Genomic DNA, 20,889 nt, shown 5'->3' on the forward strand with positions numbered 1-20,889 from the left:
TGCCCTAAATTCTAGCTACAAACGCATCCATTATCGGCGAAGGGCGCCCATCTCTGTTCGGGTGATAACCACGCCCCAGTTCCGCCTTCACCACGCCTCCGACACTCCCCCGTCAACTTTGTCCGCATCCGCGACGGAGTGCAGTTGAAAGCGTCCAAAGTTCGGCTTTCGATTATGCCGCTTTATTTGTTTTTGTGAGAAGAACGCCCATCTCCCGATTTAGGTCGGAACTTGGGCGTTATTCTCGTTCGATTATAAGCAGGATTGCCTCCTATCCCATGACTTTTTAATTTTCTCAGGAGTCGCAAATAACATATATTACTATTTAATAGGGATACACTGGACATATAAATTCCCTGAAGAAAAACACCACCTAATGATGTGAAATAAAACTCACAATATCGTTCACAAGGTAAAGAAAAAGATGGATCCGAGATACAATACATAATTTATAGAGAAAAGAAATTCAGCAAAAAAAAACACCCAGTTCACCCTCCCTGGCTATCTCTTACAGTGAGCATATGGGTTTATATAATCACATTAATATACTCTTGCTTTAAAGAAATCCTCTAAATGCTTTGGGTCAAGCAAACTTATTACACATGGATGGACATTTTCGAAAGAATACCCAAGTCAGAATCGAGATGTCCTGCTTATAATGTCGAAAAACACCGTCCATCTCGTTCTCACAGTCATCTTCCAACAGGAAAAACGTCCAGATTTCCTGTTCGAAAATATGTGACGAAGACATTCCTGCTCTGAAAATATCCACAATGAATAGCTAAGACCCTCCCTGTCCCAATGGCCCTGCAGACCTAGAGCTTGTTAAAAATTAGAAGGCTTGAGTCTGGGAGGGCGTATGGAAAGGGTGAAGACCCGAAGATTCGACCCAGATTATATAGACAGAAGGTCAGAAGCGAATGTTTTATGCTTTGCGCATCTCGATGATGCTAGGGGGCGGGGCATCGTGGGTCGACCGAACTGTCCTCGGGCCGCCATTGGTGGCGTACGCTGATGTCATAGACAGGTGGGGGCGGGATGCCGGTATGCTGCTGGAGGAGGAGGAAGCAGGAAGCGATTGGTGGCGGTCGGAGACTGCGGTGGCAGTGGTACCACTGTGATAACAACAGCAGTGGAGGATGCGAGGCCCGGAATTGGAGCCCGAGGACAGCGGTGGGGGCGCGGGGGCCGGCGCCGGGGAGAGCCGCGACGAGCGGAGACCTATACCAGGTAACGGGGGCGAGAGGAAGTGGGACAGCCTAATACCCCCCTCCCTCCCCGGGAGACGCAGAAGTATATTTTCAAAGCACTTACACCGTTACATTAAGCTATGGAACTTAAGTGCTTTGAAAATGCATCCCACAGTATGATACGTTTGGTGAATAGTGAGAAGGAGCAAACTGACACTGTGTAATAGTGTCCCCAGAGAGACAGTGTGCTCTCTGACTCTGTGTAATGATATCCCCAGAAAGACAATGTGCTCTGGTAACTGGTACAGTATGATATCCCCAGGGATTTGGTATAAGGAAGTAACAGATGTAGGTAATTTATCACACTGTATCTTCTTCCGATACAATATAACTTTCTCTCCACTTAATATAATGTATCTGACACTGCTATAACATTAGCAGAGAATTTGAAAAGGAATAGTGCAGCATCTCTGGAGATATTGTTGTATGGAATGGGATTTGTGTATTAAGTATTTTTTTATTCATAGGTACAAAATGGGAAGTATCCTTTAATATCTTAGACCTATTATGTAGGTTGTCTTCAGAAAGAGTACAGCATGTTGATATTGTGTATTTTTTAAATTTTCTATTATGATTATATTGCATTTGTAATCCACTTTACAGCTTTGCAAGTCATAGGTAAAATATCATCAGGTTTTAATAAATAACCTTACATGGCCCACCCTTAGGAGTTCCTTGGGGTCTGTTCAGGGATCTGTGCTATTTAGCATATTTATAAATGATCTGGACTCGGAGAACAACCAGTAAGTTGATCAAATGTGTAGGTGACATAGAATTATTCAGATTTGTTAAAACAGCAGAGGCGCATAAAGATTTGTGGCAGGATCTTCTGAGACTAGTTGAGGTGCCCTTTTACTAAGCCGCGTAGGCGCCTAAACGCGCTCAAGTGTCAATTTTGAGTTACCGCCTGGCTAATGTGTGGCCTTTGCAGTAAGTTCATTTTTGACACGTGTCCGCTACGTGCATTGGAAAATATTTTTCTTTTCTGGCGCACGGGCGGTAATCTGCATTTTACGTGCGTAGACCATTACCACCCAGTTACGGCATTAGACCTTACTGCTAGGTTAATGGCTGGCGGTAAGGTCTCAGACCCCAAATGGACGCATAGCAATTTTCATTTTGCTGCACGTCCATTTTTGGCAAAAATAAAGGTGTGCTGAAAAATTACCTTAGAGATGGTCGACCTAAATGTTGAGATGTTCGACCTTAGATATGGTCATCCCTGGTTTTCAGCCATAATGGAAACCGAGGACGCCCATCTCAAAAACGACCAAAGCCAACTCATTTGGTCGTGGGAGGAGCCAGCATTCGTAGTGCACTGGTCCCTCTGACATGCCAGGACACCAGACGGGCACCCTAGGGGGCACTGCAGTGGACTAACTGATGCACTAACTGAACGGAAAAATCCCTTCCCTTACCGATCCCTTAGTGATTCGGAAAGGACCGGGCATGCATGAAGGAAATTGCATGCAAATGAGCTGCTCACTGTTAGCTCATTTGCACATGATTTCCTTCCTAAGGAGGCCAGTGCAGAGCAGCCAAGCATTATGCGTGGCTGCCCTGCGCATGCCAAAGACGGCTTCATACATGCAGACAAGCTGCATGTATAATAGCCGTCTACAACCTTAAATAAATTGCCATCTACAACTTTAAATAAATTGCCATCTACAACCTTAGAAAAATACAAGTCCAAGTGAAAACGTCCAAGTGCTTGTCAGGGACGTCTTTTTTTTTTTTTTAGTATGGGTGAAGGACGTCCTTTGCTATGCCTCCGTCCCTGCAACGGCAGTTGAGGACGTCCATGCCTGGGTGTTTCTATGAGAAGGACGTCCATGCCTTTGGTATGCCTCCAACACCCCCTTTATTTATTTGGATTTTGCATCACAAGTAGCAGCAGTGGGATTTGAACCGGCCACCTCTGGATTGCAAGACCAGTGCTCTAACCACTAGGCCACTCCTCCACTCCACTCCCTTGAAATTTGGCTGTCCCTGTGGGGGGGGGGGCAGCTCAGGGCGTCTAAAATGTTTGAAAGAAGGACGTCCATGCCTTCGCTATGCCTCTGCTGACACACACATACACCCCCCCCCCCCCCCAGGGACTGCTGTGATGGACCTGAGTATGACATCTCAGGCTGTTAAAAAAGCTTTTAAAGTTCTTTTTTTCGGGGTAGGAGGTGGTTAGTGACCACTGGAGGAGTCAGGGGAGGTCATCCCCGATTCCCTCCGGTGGTCATCTGGTCAGTTCGGGCACCTTTTTGAGGCTTGGTCGTAAGGAAAAGTGGACCAAGTAAAGTTGCCCAAGTGCTTGTCAGGGACGCCCTTCTTTTATCCATTATTGCTCGAGAATGCTCATATGTTAGGCATGCCCTAGTCCCGCCTTCGCTACATCTCCGACACGGCCCCGGGAACTTTGGTCATCCCCGCAACGGAAAGCAGTTGGGGATGCCCAAAATTGGCTTTTGATTATGCCGATTTGAGTGACCCTGAGAGAAGAACGCCCATCTCCCGATTTGTGTCGAAAGGTGGGCGCCCTTCTCTTTTGAAAATAAGCCTGATAGTGAACAATACATTAAATCTGGTCAGTGTATAGCAGTAGCCAAAAAAAAAAGCAAATAAATGCTAGGAATTATTAGGAAAGGAATAGAGGTTAAAACAAAGACTATCATATGACTCTGTCTCGCTCAGTGGTGAGACTGTACCTTGAGTACAGCATGCAATTCTGGTTGTTGCATCTCAAAAAAAAAAATTAGCAGAATTTTAAAAAGGTATAGAGAGATTAAGGGGATGGAATTTGTTCTCATATAAGGAAAGGCTAAAGAGGTTAGGGCTTTTCAGCTTTAGAGACATCTGAAGGTAGATATGATAGAGATGTATAAAATCTTGAGTGGTGTGGAGGGGGTAGGCGAATTGCTTTTTGACTTTTTGAAAATGTAGAAAGACGGGGCCCTGTTTACTAAGATGCGTTAGCATTTTTAACGCACCTACAATTAGCATGCACGCTAACTGTGTAAACGTCTATAGAGATATTGTAGGTGCCTACACAGTTAATGTGTGTACATTCTTAACACGCTTTAAAAATATTAACGCGCCTATAACGCGGCTTAGTAAACAGGGCCCAAGGGGTCACAAAGAGGCATATTTTCAAAGCACTTAGCCTTCCAAAGCTCCATAGAAACCTATGGAACTTTGGAAGGCTAAGGGCTTTGAAAATATGCCTCATAATGAGTTTCTAAGTAGTATATTTAATACAAATCAGAGAAATATTTTACGCTCAACACAGCTAAGTTCCAGAACTCATCACTGGTGAATGTGATAAAAGCAGTTGATATTATGGATGGGCTCTCAGAAAAATTTTCGTTTTTAGTTTTCTTTTAATTTTTTTTTCTTTTTCATTTTAACACATTTCGTTGAGTGCACACTCTCCTGAGTGCATGCATGTGCAAACTGTTATGCATACATGAACCATCGGGAAAGAGTCCACATTATGTAAGGAAAGTGTGTACTAATGTACGCATAGGGCACACTCATGTCAGCAAATGGCATTTATTTAAAATGAATGCCCGTCTCTAATTATTATATCTGGTTCAAAAAAAAGAAAAAGTTTGAACAAATTCCTGGAGATGGGGTCTATAAGTTGTTATTCAGGTAGTCCTGGGAAAGCCACTGCTTATCCCTGGAGGTACTGTAGGTAGCGTGCAATCTACTACTTTTTGGGATCCTGCAAGTTAGAAGCAGAATACTGAGGTTAGATGTACCTTTGCTCTTACCAAGGGGGCCTTTTACAAAGCCGCGCTAGCGTTTACCACCAGCTGATTTTTACTGTGAGCTAAAAATGCTAGTGCGGCTTTGTAAATGACACCCCAAGTGTGGCAGTTCTTATGTCCCTTATGAAGGAAAGCTGTCTGCTCCAAATTACTTGGATTTGGGGGGTAGAGGGGAAGGGGTCCCTGAGGAAGCAATATTATCACTCCTATTATTAAATATGTACATATATCTGTTACTGAATGTTGGGCCTTTTAGTTTTAGGGTTATACTGTGAACAAACTACAAATCTGTCCTCCACTGGAGGACAATTTAGAGCACTTTGCTGGGTATGTTAATGACAAGTGTATGGCAACTATTGCAACCTGGATGCAAGCTAATAGACCGTCTATCCTTGAAAAACAAGTTTAGCTTTACATTTGTTGGTATTATCACAAGCTGATTATTGGAAAGCATTTAGGACCCTGTTTACTAAGGTGCGCTAGCATTTTTAGCGTGCACTAAACGCTAGAGACACATATATTCCTATGGCTGTCTCTAGCAATAGCGCACACTAAAAATGCTAGCATGCCTTTAGCGCGGCTTAGTAAACAGGGCCCTTAGATCGCTGCTTCCCAACTAGCTTCTGGCTGTAATTTTAGTGCCTACATTACTTCTTCTATACTGAATGATTTCCTGGCTGGCTGTGATCTTTTAAAATCTCCAAGAAAGCTCTAAAAGCCTGGTTCTTCCAACAAACATTCAACTCTGTGGTATGAAGGTGAGGACTTGGCATTGGCTTCTCTGACTTTTATTCTCTTACTATCTATTATCTGGTATTATTTTATTTTGTCATCCCTTTATTCCCTCCCCCTACTCTTCCTCTCTTTTACCATATTCCCTGCCCTACCCTTAGCTTGATTGAATGGATGTCTACTGAGACTCTATCCTATCAGAATTTGTAGTTCCTTTTCCTACTTTCAATTATGTGATTAATTTTGTAAACTGCCCAGATCTGCAAGTCAGCTTGGGTGGTATAGCAAGTTTTATTAAACTATAAACTATCTTCATATCAAGGTTTTTGTCTCAGGTTTAAGGCCTGACATGGCTTGGGCCCAGGATACCTAGACAAGAAAATAGTGATGTTTAATTACTTAGCATTCTCATAATGAGAGAATGCAAACAGCTAGGACCTGATTGCAAGCCTTTTCCTGCAGCTCCTGAACCCCTTGGAATTCCTTTTTCACGTTACTGTGCTTAGAAAGAAATTTTAGATTTCGAAAGTGTTTGAAGGCTTATTTGTTTATGCATGCTTTTATTTACTTTACAGACTTGTTTAGCTCCTGGGCAATTAGCATAGTAAGATTTAGCACAGTTTCTGGGAAAGTTTCCAAGAGGGGCAACTGTATTAGATGGGAGTAGCAAATGTAGTAGAAGCTAGTGGTACTTTTTATGTGGAGATTTCATATGGCTTATAATATCTTTTTTTTTAAGCTCAAATTACTACTACTACTACTACTATTTAGCATTTCTATAGCGCTACAAGGCATACGCAGCGCTGTACAAACATAGAAGAAAGACAGTCCCTGCTCAAAGAGCTTACAATCTAATAGACAAAAAATAAATAAAGTAAGCAAATCAAATCAATTAATGTGAACGGGAAGGAAGAGAGGAGGGTAGGTGGAGGCGAGTGGTTACAAGTGGTTACGAGTCAAAAGCAATGTTAAAGAGGTGGGTTTTCAGTCTAGATTTAAAGGTGGCCAGGGATGGGGCAAGACGTAGGGGCTCAGGAAGTTTATTCCAGGCGTAGGGTGCAGCGAGATAGAAGGCGCGAAGTCTGGAGTTGGCAGTAGTGGAGAAGGGAACAGATAAGAAGGATTTATCCATGGAGCGGAGTGCACGGGAAGGGGTGTAGGGAAGGACGAGTGTGGAGAGATACTGGGGAGCAGCAGAGTGAATACATTTATAGGTTAGTAGAAGAAGTTTGAACAGGATGCGAAAACGGATAGGGAGCCAGTGAAGGGTCTTGAGGAGAGGGGTAGTATGAGTAAAGCGACCCTGGCGGAAGATGAGACGGGCAGCAGAGTTTTGAACCGACTGGAGAGGGGAGAGGTGACTAAGTGGGAGGCCAGCAAGAAGCAGATTGCAGTAGTCTAAACGAGAGGTGACAAGGGTGTGGATGAGGGTTTTGGTAGAGTGCTCGGAAAGAAAGGGGCGGATTTTACGGATGTTGTAAAGAAAGAAACGACAGGTCTTGGCGGTCTGCTGGATATGAGCAGAGAAGGAGAGAGAAGAGTCAAAGATGACCCCAAGGTTTCGAGCTGAGGAGACAGGGAGAATGAGAGAGCCATCAACAGAAATAGAAAACGGGGGGAGCGGGGAGGTGGGTTTGGGGGGGAAAATGAGAAGCTCGGTTTTGGTCATATTTAATTTCAGGTGGCGTTGAGACATCCAGGCAGCAATGTCAGACAAGCACGCTGAAACTTTGGTTTGGATGCAAGGTGAGATATCAGGGGTAGAAAGGTAGATTTGGGAGTCATCAGCATAGAGGTGGTAGGAAAAGCCATGGGATGAGATTAATGACCAAGGGAAGAAGTGTAGATAGAAAAGAGGAGGGGACCAAGAACAGAACCCTGAGGTACACCGACAGGCAGAGGGATAGAAGTAGAAGAGGATCCACCAGAGTGAACACTAAAGGTGCGGAGGGAGAGGTAGGAAGAGAACCAGGAAAGGACAGAGCCCTGGAATCCAAGTGAGGACAGGGTATCGAGAAGTATGCTGTGATCGACAGTGTCAAAAGCAGCGGAAAGATCAAGAAGAATGAGGATGGAATATTGACCTCTGGATTTAGCCAGTAATAGGTCATTGGAGACTTTAGTAAGCGCAGTTTCAGTTGAGTGGAGAGGGCGAAAACCAGATTGTAATGGGTCAAGAATAGCATGTGAGGAGAGAAAATCAAGGCAGCGGCGGTGAACAGCACGCTCAAGTAATTTGGAGAGAAAAGGAAGGAGGGAGATGGGTCGGTAATTAGAGGGACAAGTAGGGTCAAGTGAAGGCTTCTTAAGGAGAGGTGTGACCACAGCATGTTTAAAGGAAGCAGGGACAGTCGCAGTGGAAAGTGAGAGGTTGAGAATGTGACAGATAAAAGGAATAAGAGTAGGAGAGATGGCATTAAGAAGGTGGGTGGGAATGGGATCAGAGGAACAGGTGGTACAAATAATTTTATTGAAAAATTTTCAGTATAAAGAAAAATAAATTCCAATGTCAATATAAGGAGAACAAGCAACCACAGCAGCACTATATCAAATATAGATATCAATGAGAAATATTATTAACAGATCTTGAGGGGCAAAAATAAATGAAATGGATAAATATGCCACATTGAGCCTACAAATAGGTTGGACAATATGGGATACAAATGTAACAATAATAATAATTAGTATATCTAGAGATCTTGTTGCTGTCATATTCTTTTTTTTCAATAGGTAGTGAATTCGTGTTTTAGGGCATGGTATATTTACAGTGATACCATTTCATGCATAAGGTTGAGTCTTGGGAGTTAGTGCTGTTAAGATGTGGTAAGGTTCTGAATGTGTTTTTACACAAGTTTCTGTATAGTGTTTTGTAGTGGAGGGATTATGCATTGGCCTTACTGAGGTGACACCAAAACTTTTAGATTAGTTTGTTATAACGTCAGACGGGGTTTTAGAAAATGTTGCAGAATCTGTTGTGTGTCAAGGTAGTCGTCTTTATAGCACACTAGTAAGAAAGGCCTGTTTTGAAACGCAATGAAACGGGTGCTAGCAAGGTAAATTCCCATCCATCCTCCCTCCCAGGCAAGTTCCATACCCCCGTCCGTCCCTCCGTCTCTCCCTCCCTCCCGAGTTGCAGACCCCCTCCCTCGCAGTTCAAGGCCCCCTTCACGCCCCTCCCACCGAGTTGCAGACTCCCCCCTCCCTCCGATTAGAACCCTCCCATTCACGTTACTGCCTGCCCCCCCCCCCCCCCCCCCCCCGTGGCATGACCCTGTGGACACCACCCTTTCCTCCACAAAACCTGCCCTGAAGCCTCTGCATACCTCTGCTGACGGAGGCGAACTTCTCTTCTGGGCTGCGGGGCGGTGTTCCTTGTTGATTGAGCATCTGTTGAAGTTTCTGTTCGTGCGTCTGATGTCAGGCGCACGCACAGAGACTTCGACAGATACTCCTTCATCAAGCCACGCCCCGCAGGCGAGAAGAGAAATTCGTCTCCGTTAGCAGAGGTAGGCGAAGGCTTTGGGGGAGGTTTCTCAGAGGAAAGGGTGGTGTGCAGAGGGTCGCGGCAGGGGGTTCCAGGGGGCAGTAATGTGGAGGGCGTGTGCTGCAATCGGAGGGAGGGGGGAGTGTGTAACTCGTTGGTAGGGGCGTGACGGGCCTTGAAGTGGGAGAGATGGAGGAAGGGAGTGACGTGTGTGGGTGGGGGCGGGTGTGTGGATGACCGTCTGTGTTCCGCCCTTGACATCATCACGTTTGACGTGAGGGCGGTGCACAGAGATATGGTGAGTTGGATGGCTTCATCACCATGAACTAACGAACCCTTCAGGGAGTGTGCTGATAGCTTCAGAACGTTGGCTTCAGAACGTTGAGGTTGCATTTTATGTACAGATGGGGCGTGGCTGAGGGCAGGTCTATGAGTGAGGGTGAGTGGTCCTGATAGCCTAGCCTACGAAGCCTACAGGAGTTCAGTGCTTCGCTGCCACGGAGTGAGCTTCAGAACATTCAAGGTGGGATTTATTTATATAGATGTGTGTGAGTGATCGTTTAAATCATGAGATACTGCCACATAAGGGATCTTTAAATACAGTTGAATTGTTTCCATAGGTTTGTATGTGGTTTGGTGTTAAGTGTTTGAAATAATTATGTTTAAAATATGTAACATGTCATCCATGAAGACACATGAAGGCATTACTTTTCAATGTGTAGCCAGCAGCCCTTCCCTTCACTACCATTTCAAATTTATAGATTGAATGCACTGCGAGAAAAACCTCACTCATTGCTAATTTCACTTATTAGGGTGGTACATATCACTTTTCTGGATGGGCCACCCTTGGCATCTCTGACAACAGGTAGAAAAAAATGTTATTTTCTATTTGTTGATTGGAATATGTCGGCTTTTGGAATGTGCATCTACTACTACTACTACTACTATTTAACATTTCTAGAGCGCTACAAAGTGTACGCAGCGCTGTACAAACACAGAAGAAAGACAGTCCCTGCTCAAAGAGCTTACAATCTAATAGACAAAAAGTAAAGCATTTAAATTTAAAATATTTAAGCAGTCAAGCACAAGAGAACAGTCACAGAAGGACAGAAGATGTTGAAGGGTGGTCAGTGTGATTAGGTGTAACTCTGGTTGGAGTAGTGGGAGAAGGTGATAGAAGAATAGAAATGGGTGAGGTAAAGTAATGAGTGGGTTGATAGGGAGGTTATATAAGACATGTCACTCTAGGGGTGGGTGGGTAGAGGGGTAGGGTGGGTAGGATTAAGTCTAAAGCAGGAGAAGGTATTCTCTGCAGCCTATCTGTGAGATGGAAAATGCTCTCTGAAGCTGCTGCTATAAGTTGTTAGTTTTCTCTCCCTGAAAGAGATCCAAGCCACACCCACGAAGTTCAAACTGTCAGTGGGGAGGGTGAGGGGAGGAAATGGCAGTGCTTGATGAAAAAGAGAGCTCAGTTTGATAGGAGATATACTATAGGATGTCATTCTGAGGCCAGGCTAAGTCTAAAGCAGGAGAAGGTATTCTCTGCAGCCTATCTGTGAGATGGAAAATGCTCTCTGAAGCTGCTGCTATAAGTTGTTAGTTTTCTCTCCCTGAAAGAGATCCAAGCATCTGCCAGAACTAGTTTTAGACGTAGCTGGGGCTTGTGAGAAAAATCTCACTCATTTGGCCTTCAGTCTCCAGCACTGCAGTGGTAAATCTCCAGCATTTGGATGGGCCATCCTGGGCATCTCTGGGCGCAGGAGGGGAAGTGATAGTGACCTTTTGTGCAGTGGGTCACTTCCTCTTTGCCATTGCCAGCAGAGGAGGGGAAGGAAGAGTGTATCCCTTTCACAACCGCTTGTGTTCTGGCAGCTAAGCCCCCCCCCCCCCTTTGTTTACTTGTAAAGGCATCTTTCTCCCCTCCAGAGGTCGCCACTAGCAGTAGCATTTCACACGCCACTGCCGACGCCTCTCTCAAAGCCTTCCCACTACTGTATTCAACCCCTGCAGTGACAGGAAGTTATTAGGATTTATTTACAGCCTTTTTGAAGGAATTCACTCAAGGCAGTGTACAGTAAGAATAGATCAAACATGAGCAGGAGGCAATTAGAGCAGTAAAAATATTTGAACAACAATACAAAGTATGGCGTGGTATACTACTAGAAAACAACAAAACAAGCGGAAGATATCCAGAAGGACCAGACTGAAGCCACAGATGTTGAAAACCAAAATAATTTATTACGACCCAACACGGTCCGTGTTTCGGCTGAAAGGGCCTTCTTCAGGGGCCTTCAGATTGGCATATACAGGTATTCCTCCAAAGAATCTCACAAAAATGAGACGATCTTTACCAAGATGGCGCCTATCCTGCATAAATTCTGCGCTTGCCCGGGGCCACGAAACCTTTACCAAGATGGTAATTGTCAATCTGTGGCACTGCAGTGGACTTCACATATAAGGTAAAGGTTTCGCGGCCCCGGGCAAGCACAGAATTTATGCAGGATAGGCGCCATCTTGGTAAAGATCGTCTCATTTTTGTGAGATTCTTTGGAGGAATACCTGTATATGCCAATCTGAAGACCCCTGAAGAAGGCCCTTTCGGCCGAAACACGGACTGTGTTGGGTCGTAATAAATTATTTTGGTTTTCAACATCTGTGGCTTCAGTCTGGTCCTTCTGGATATCTTCTGCTTGTTTTGTTGTTTTCTTGTGCGGGAGATTTTGGACTCTCTTTGTTGCTTATGGTATACTACTTGCAATGACAACACAATATGTACTAGAATATTATAATTGATAGTGACAGGTAAGGCAAAGTTGTAACATATAGATGAGTAAGAAAGTAGGAAGAATTAGAAAGTAAGGTGATTGATTTGAAGAAAGTTGCACATGAGGTCAGAGAGATGGTTAAATATTATCTCAGCTAGGGTAGGAGTGGATAAACATGTCCCGCTGCAGTATGTGCAGCCCGAGTTAATCCTTGTGTGTGAGTGAGACTAACAAGTTAGTTACTTCTTCCGTTAAAGGCTTGGTTGAAGAGCCAAACTTTCACCTGGAACTGGAACTGACTGCAGCAGTGAGAAGGCTTCGGGACCGGTTCTGGCAGCAGTGTGTGAATCGCTACTGCTAGTGGCAAACTCTGGAGGGGAAAAAGATACCTTACAGGAAAACATTGGGAGGGGGGAGCAGATGAGGAAGAAAGTGTGACTTTCAGGATGGGGGATGGCAGGAGTGGGACACGGCTGCATCAGTCTCCTGAGAAGAAGGGCTAAGGTCAACCACATGAAACTACATGATACTAGACATCAAAAGGGGTGAATTTGCCATGGGATGGAGGGTTTGGGGACAGAGTAAAATGGTGAGTGTGCCATGGAGTGGGAGGGTTCCGGGATTTCCTTCCTCCTAAGCACAGTAAGGGAAGGGCAGCAATGCTCAAGGTGCACCAGGTTTTTTTTGTTTGTTTTGGGGGTTCTTTAGGGTTGTGGGGGGAGAGAGAGAAAGAGACCCTGTTAAACATTTACCAGCACACCACTGGCTTCTTGTCTGGTCTCAGCTATACAGGATTCATATTTATAGAATAAACATATAGTATTCTACCAATAATGAAATCTTACTTTAGAATTGTTCTTCCATTCAGAAATGATTATCTTAATGGCTGTTGAGATTAGTATGTCATATAGAGGCATATTTTCAAAGCACTTAGACTTACAAAGTTCCATAGGTTACTATGGGGCTCATTTTCAAAAGAGAAAAACGTCCAAAAAGTGGGATAAATCTGCATTTGGACATTTTTAGCACGAAATTATCCAAATTGGTATTTTCAAAACCAATTTTTAGATTTTTTTTCTGTGAAGTCCGTCAGAAGTGAATTCAAATCACAAGGGGGCATATTGGGGGCATATCAAAGGCGGTATCTGGGCATTCCTTACACTTGGATTTTTTTACTACCATAATGGAACAAAACAAAAACATCTAGGGCTATAAATTGGATGTTTTGGTCTAGACCTGTTAACGAATAAGCCACAAAAAAGCCCCCAAAATGACCAGATGACCAATTGCAGGAATAAAGGAATTACACTACCTTACTCCTTCAGTTATCACCAAGCCCCTCCCATCCATACAGATGTAAATGAAACAGTAATACCAGCCTCTATGACAGCTTCAGATGTTATGGCCAGTCCTATTAGAGCAGCAAGCAGGTTCCTGGAATACCCTACTGGTTGGTGCAGTGCACTGTAGAGAATGTGACCCAGGCCTATAATCCGTTCTATTACATTTGTGGTGGAAAGTGTAAGCTCCCCCCCAACCCCCTCCCCCCCAAAAAAATAAACAACCCACATATAGGTGACACCTGCAGCTAGCTATAAGGGCTATTGTAGTGGTATATAGTTGGGTGTAGTAGGTTTTTTGTGGGTTCTGAAAAGCTCACCATACAATATAAGGGGGTAATGGTGAGATATGTACCTGGGACCTTTTATGTGAAGTCTACTGCAGTGCCCCCTAGGGTGCCCCACTGCTTTGCTGGGATTCCTGTGTGGCCAGTCTACTAGGAAAAACTGGCTCCTCCGTCCACAGTGGCTTGATTTTGTGCATTTTTCACTTGGACATTTTTTAAAAATTGTTCAAAAAGATAGATGTACTAAGCACAACGTCTAGGAAATGGTCGTTTTCAAAGAAAAAAAGACATTCTTCTGGTTTGAAAATGGTCATCTTCACTCCTTGCTTTTGGATGTTTTCAGCAAAATGTCCAAAGTTCGATTTAGACCTCATACACTTCACAAGACCAGAACACTGCACCAGTGATTTCACAATAAGAATACTGAAAGGTAATTTTAAAACAATACAGGAACGTAAGACCTTTGAAATAAGAATGATTGAATATTTTGACACCCAACAAACAGAACTTAATAAGGATCTGGGTTTTCTAACCCATTATAAACCATAAAGCTGTATTTCTCTGTTTATTTCTCTGTTTATTACCCTCCTCTCACCTACCAACACCCATTCTGTTAGAATATCAATGAAATGCTTTGATGTCCCCATGCATACCCCCACCCTCCCACTCTGTCAGACTGTCAAAGTAATGCTTTGATGTTTCTCTTATATATACTATCTGCTACCACATTTGCTTATTTCCGATCTGACGAAGAAGGGCAACCTTCGAAAGCTAATCAAGAAATCTATTAAGTTATGTCCAATAAAAAAGGTATCATCTTATTTTCTTTTCCAGGTTTTATTTTGTTTGATTTCTATTGATGACCTCATATCGAAAATGCCCATTTATGTAACTTTGTAAGTCTAAGTGCTTTGAAAATAAGCCCCATAGTCTTATATTTAATTTTCATTTCATTTATTAATATTTATATTCCACTCTTATCCAGAGCAGAGTACAAAACAACACACATATAGGCATATTTTCAAAGCAGTTAGCCTTCCAAAGTTCCATAGGTTTCTATGGAACTTTGGAAGGCCAAGTGCTTTGAAAATATGCCTGATAGTATTTTTTAGTTGTATGTATATAACATTTTTTTTAAATTAACTATATACAACACATAGGAAGGCTATTCACAATTTGTGTCCACTGGAGCCTGAAATCAAATTCAGGCTGGAGACTGCTTCAGCAAGTGCTCTTTCAGTCTCTTAAACATGGCCAATTTTTTTTTTTTTTGTTGGAGACCAAAGCATTCCAAAGAGAATCCACGTGAGTGGAGAACTCAAAAGGTCCCACGGAGTGGCTCACAGCGAGCAAAAAAATGGGAACAGAGGAGAGTCCAGGGGATCCAAGATGGCTGCCTGACCGGTTTGGTTAGTAGACGCTCTGTTCGGTTGTGGGCTACAATAATTATTTCCTCAAAATGCCACACTCCAAAAGAAAGGGAACGCTGAAGTCGGTTCCTCTACCTACCTCAGCGTCTTCACCGCTCCAGCCGACATTGGAACGATACTACCCCGGTGTCTCCAGGAATTTGCAGGGAGAGGACCCCATAGCGGGAATTTCGGGAGAAGCGGCGTCCCTGCTGGGAGAAGAAACCTCCTTGTCTCCACCGTCTTTCTCGACGGTACCTCCGTGTCCAGCGTCGAGGGCGGCCCTGGAGGGAAACCCCACTGACTCCGGAAGTGTGTCAGCGGGGGCGACCAGAGAGGACCCAGGCACGCAACAGGCGGCGCGGAATGCTGAAGGAGCTGAAACCCCTTCAGCGAAGATACCAGAGGTGACTCTAGAAACGGTTTGGGGGATGTTAATCCGGATTAACTCAACAATTCAGAAGACTTCAGGTGATGTAGGAAACCTTGACGCTAAATTGGAAGGCTTAAAATTAACTGTAGACTCTGTCAAAGCAGATTTCTTAAACCAAGTAGCAACACTCCAAAAAGAAATGGACTCAATCAAAGACTTCAAAAATGTAGTTGTTAAAGATAATACAGATATAAGGAGGAGAGTGGAACAGATTGAAAATTATAATAGACGCCTCAATCTCCGTTTCTTAAGTTTTCCTATTTTAACTGGGGTAACTCCGATGGATACACTTCGGAGATATTTGAATGAAATACTAAGAATTCCTCTTGAGGCCATCCCCCCGGTTAATAAGTTATACTTTATTCCTAGACCTAGAGGAGAATTAAGAGGTGTAGAAGAAAAAGTTATTCCTGATTTACAGAATATATCTGATATATTGGAACAATCTACTGACACAATAATCGACAGAGCTACATTGATTGTATCACTGGTTTTTGAGCAAGACTATAATACCATCTTAAGATTATATTTCAGAAATGCTAAAGCCCAATTTTGTGGCTCTAAAGTCTGGATTTATCCAGACGTAACTAAACAAACCCAACAAAGAAGGAAAGATTTTCTGGCTCTGAAACAAAAGACAATTGATATTGGGGGTTCTTTCTTTTTGGCGTACCCGTGCAAGTGTGTAGTTAAGCTGGGTCAAACAAAATATACTTATTTTTTGCCGGAACATCTGAAATCGTTCCTAGAATTGAAACAACTGAGATAATGTATAAATAGACTTGGAGTTTAGACAGCCTTGATTGCTTTAAATAGTTATTCCTGATAACTTCTCTAAATTCTTTTCCCCCTTCCAAAGATAAAGGGTCTAAGAAAGGCTAAAATTATTTTTTCTGTATTTTGAATCTATCTTCTTTATTTGTTGCTTCAATAGTTGACTATATTGTATATAATCTTGAAGATATGGTTATGTTCTTGTACTATTTTTCTTGCCTGTATTTCCAATACAAGGGTATCCTTGTTAATTATAGTTAAAATAATAAAGATAATGAAAAAAAAAAATGGGAACAGAGACCACGGGTTCTGAGTTTAAAACAAGGTTTATTAAAAATCAAAAACGACTCAACACAACGTTGTGTTTCGGCCTGAGGGCCTGCATCTGGAGTCTTTGTTCAAGCTCAAAATAAAAACAGTAAATGCAGAGATGGTCTTTAAAAAGACCGTTTGTTGTATGCGCTGATCGATGCATGAGACAAAATGCTTTACAGAAGCCTTCCTGCCGTTTTAAACTCAAGACATTCTGTGCTCCAGTCTCTGGAAGCCGTGGTCTCTGTTCCCACTTTTTTTTTCTCGCTGGAGACCAAAGCATGCCTTACAAACTGGAAGATCTCAAAATAATGTGTTTGTTCGACAAAATAGTATTGTTTAGTGGTATAATATTAACACGAGACCAAACTTCAGCCCCAAAATTTTGTAAAAAACTAAGGACCCTGTTTACTAAGGTGTGCTAGCATTTTTAGCATGCACTAAAAATTAGCATGTGCTAACACTATAGACACCCATATATTTCTGTGGGTGTCTTTAGCATTAGCACACGCTAAAACTACTAGCACGCCTACAGCGTGGCTTAGTAAACAGGGCCCCAAATGCTCTAAAGGTACCCATGTCTAAACTGCTTGACCAACAATAATTACATGAATCCCTTTTGGCTCTAGTTTGTTTTATATGTGTCCACAAAGCTTTATGTAATAAAAAGAAGAGCGGAGTGGAGTGGAGGAGTGGCCTAGTGGTTAGGGTGGTGGACTTTGGTCCTGGGGAACTGAGGAACTGAGTTCGATTCCCACTTCAGGCACAGGCAGCTCCTTGTGACTCTGGGCAAGTCACTTAACCCTTCATTGCCCTATGTAAGCCGCATTCAGCCTGCCATGAGTGGGAAGGCGCGGGGTACAAATGTAACAAAAAAAATAAAAATTTCATTTATATCCCATATTATCCCAATAGATCAGGTTCAATGTGACTAACAACATTGTGATTAACCTCAATGGGTAAGTACTCCCCCCCCCCCCCCACCTCCAATGACCACATAGCAAGTGCAAACTTACCGCGTGACCATTTGTTTTTTACTCAGTGCACAGCAAAGAGACACGCTGCTGCTATAATTTATAAGCTGATGCTAATACTCATTAGTTTTTGACCCAAAAGTACACCATTGTTTATCAGATAAGGAAATACCAGTATCAATTGACCATAAGTTCTGTAAGGCTCTTATATCAGAAGGAGTTTTGTCATAAAATAATTTATAAAACCTAGATGCAGATTTCCCTAAAATAAAGAGATTCAGATAAAATCCTGAAAATATCAGGGGGAGAACGGTTAATATGTAAATGAACCGAGACGGTCAAACTGGAACATAGTTGAAAATAATAAAAGTTGTGAAGGTGGAAGTGGATAGTCATTGCATAAAGAGTTAAAAGAACTGATAGTAGTATCATTATAAATAATATCTTTTAAGTATAAGATATCAGAATTAATCCAGGTAGGCCAAGAGATTGTTTTCTTATCCATTTTAAATGAGAGGTTATTGCAAAGACAGGCATATTTCTTAGAAAAAGAGAGGAATCCAAATACTTAAGAGCTACAAGAGCATCGTTGATAATAGGATATATGAAATTATCTTTAGTATAAGCAGAACCTATAATATGACGTAATGAGAAGGGTTTTACTATATTACTTTGTATAGGAAGCCATAGAAGTGAATCGTCAACTGTGGATTCATTACCTCACCAAGAAGCAGCTTTTAATAGAGCTGGACTGTAATGATAAAAAGAGGGGAAATTAAAACCGCCGGCTTCCTTTGGTAGCCCTAGTTTGTGTAAGGAATTCCGTGGAGGTTTTTTATTCCACAAAAATTCATATAGGATTTTATCAATTTTCTTAAAGAAGGGTTTTGGCAATTGGAAAGGGAGCATGCTGAGAGGATACATAATTTGAGGGGCCAAGACCATTTCAGTGGAATCTAATCTACCCCACAATGTGAAATATAAAGGTGACCATTTTAAACAGGCTGAATTAATCTGAGAAGTTAATCTGCTGATGCATTTAGGGGCATGAGCTCGGTTTTGGACCAATTAATTGTATAACCTGATAGGGATCCAACATGTTCAATCATTGCAAAGAGAGCTGGCAAGGATTTTTCTGGATGGGAGATGTACAAAACTACGTCACCAGCATAAGCTGATATTTGAGATGCAGTGACCAGCACTGCACACAGTATTAGAGGTGCGGTCGCCCCATGAATTCAAAGGCATTATAATGTTCTCAGTTTTGTTTTCCATCCTACATCGGATGCAGGAAATGTAGAGTCTGATGGCAGAAGAGGACTTTAGAGCACACCTAGTCCTGCCCAGTTTCATTCCCACTGTAATGCCATAGATCCCACCCAATCTGTGGTTTCCCTTCTTGTCTTTGTAACTTGGCTTTCTCTTCTGTTTTATCCCAGACTTTCTTGAACTGTTATTGGTTTCTGTGTCCACACCACCATTTCCATGAAGGAATACTTTGTTACTCCTAAGTCTAGCCCCTCAAGCTCCATATGTGTATTTCTAGCTCTCTAAGATGCAGTACCAATGGACGTCCCTCCTGTCTGTTGTAATACACGTGAGTCTGTATTTCCTCCCCCACTAGATGCAGAACCAATGGGCCTGCATCTTCCCATCCTCCTGAAGGATGCAGTAGACTTGCGTGTCCATGTTTTCCATGCGGTGCATCCAAGTATCCGCATGGTTCTGGCCCTGTGATGCAACACACGTGGCTGTGTTTGCTCTTCTTTCAGCTGTAGTAGATGTGTGTTTATGTTTTGGCTTTTTCAATTACAGGACATGTGCCTGGACGTTTCCATGTCTGTAGGATGCAGTACATGCCTGCTGTTCACTTGCCTGTAATACTCTACCCTTTCTGGCCCTGGACTGTTTCCTGCCAAGAATTTATTTCAAGGAAAGTCACAAGTACGGCACAGCAGAGTCTCTGAAGGTCTGTGTGTTCCTGTTTATCCTCCCCTGAGAGCAGACGCAGGCAGAGAATTTGTAAACACTGCTGTGCTACATGCCATGTCTAGAGATGTCAAGGCTGCAAGTGGGGGGCGGAGTTGTGCCTACACATTCAGGACTCTGATATCAGCCACTCAGCACCTAGCCCCATATCACTGTGCTGGTGGCGTGAACTGCCCCATCCTATCATTCCACTTCTCCCCCCAGCTGCTTTCTCCCCATCTCTGACATTTCTCTGGGAGAGGTTGGGGGGGGGAGGAGTCGAGTGAGGGAAGGGGGCAAAGGGAAAGTGAGGGAGCATAGCATAACGTGTACAGATGCAATGCAAGAAAAGAGATCAGAGTCCAGGACATGTTCTCATGGCCATTGCTGAAGTCCAATCTTTAAGGATCTGTGGTTCTGTCTGTTTCTTTGTGCTACTTTAAATGTTCTCTGTGTATATATGAATAAAATAGTGTGGTATCTGTGTTAGTGGCCTAGTGGTTAGAGCACTGGTCTTGATATCTAGAAGTGGCCGGTTCAAATCCCACTACTGCTTCTTGTGATCTTGGGCAAGTCACTTTACCCCTCCATTGCCTCAGGTACAAACTTTAGATTGTGAGCACTCCTGAGACAGGGACCTACCTAGTGTACCTGAATTTAACTCACCTTGAGCTACTACTGAAAAAGGTGTGAGCAAAATCCAAATAAATAATAAAGATAATAAATAGGCATTTAAAAAAAGAAGAAGAGAATCATATCCTTTTAGATTGGACCAACTTAATATGTTTTTTTTTCTGATCAGACAAAAAAAAGGGGGGGGGGGAGGGTCCTTACAGTTTCCACAAGAAGTTAAGCAAGCACAACATGGGTGAAAGTGAGAAAAGTTCCAAATAGCCAAGGCAAACAAGAAGTAAAAGTATCCAAGAGTTCATGTGGCCAAAGTGAACTGACCCAAGGAGACCCAACACGGGACATGTTTCGGCTAAACGCCTTCCTCAGGGGTCGTGGCAGTCCAGATTAGTCAATTTCGGACAGTTTGTAAATGTGGCATGACACACAGTTAACTCTCCAACGCGCTAAAGGTTCTTTCCATTTACAAACTCTCCAAAATTGACTAATCTGGACTGCCAAGGTATTAACTTGGAAAGTAAGTCAAGAATGTGTTAGAAAAAGTTGATACCTTTTGTTATTGTACAGTTTCTAATTTTTTGGTTGTTTTTTGTGTATCTTTTTCTGGGTAACTATGTAAATATTTGTCCTTTTGATCTCAGTAATTGCATAAAGTGATTTGCAGTAAGGATACCTGGAGCCCTGGCAGGTAGCAGTTCTAAAGCTGATTGTTGGCACTCTGGTTAGCTCCTGCTGGCGCAGGAGTGCAATCCAGATTGTAGCTGCTG

At 42.9% G+C, this 20,889-nt stretch overlaps 1 protein-coding gene across 1 annotated transcript in view; it reads left to right on the forward strand.

The window, feature by feature from the left end:
* The first annotated feature begins 1,069 nt into the window (after positions 1 to 1,069).
* The window catches only part of LIPE (lipase E, hormone sensitive type), a 74,580-nt gene continuing 54,760 nt past the window's right edge, over positions 1,070 to 20,889 (forward strand). The window contains exon 1 of the mRNA XM_030212693.1: positions 1,070 to 1,230. Coding sequence (XP_030068553.1) covers positions 1,140 to 1,230 — 91 coding nt within the window. The 5' untranslated portion in view covers positions 1,070 to 1,139. The remainder of the gene's footprint in view (positions 1,231 to 20,889) is intronic.

Source organism: Microcaecilia unicolor, chromosome 8 (genome assembly GCF_901765095.1).
Source record: "Microcaecilia unicolor chromosome 8, aMicUni1.1, whole genome shotgun sequence".
Classification (NCBI taxonomy): domain Eukaryota; kingdom Metazoa; phylum Chordata; class Amphibia; order Gymnophiona; family Siphonopidae; genus Microcaecilia; species Microcaecilia unicolor.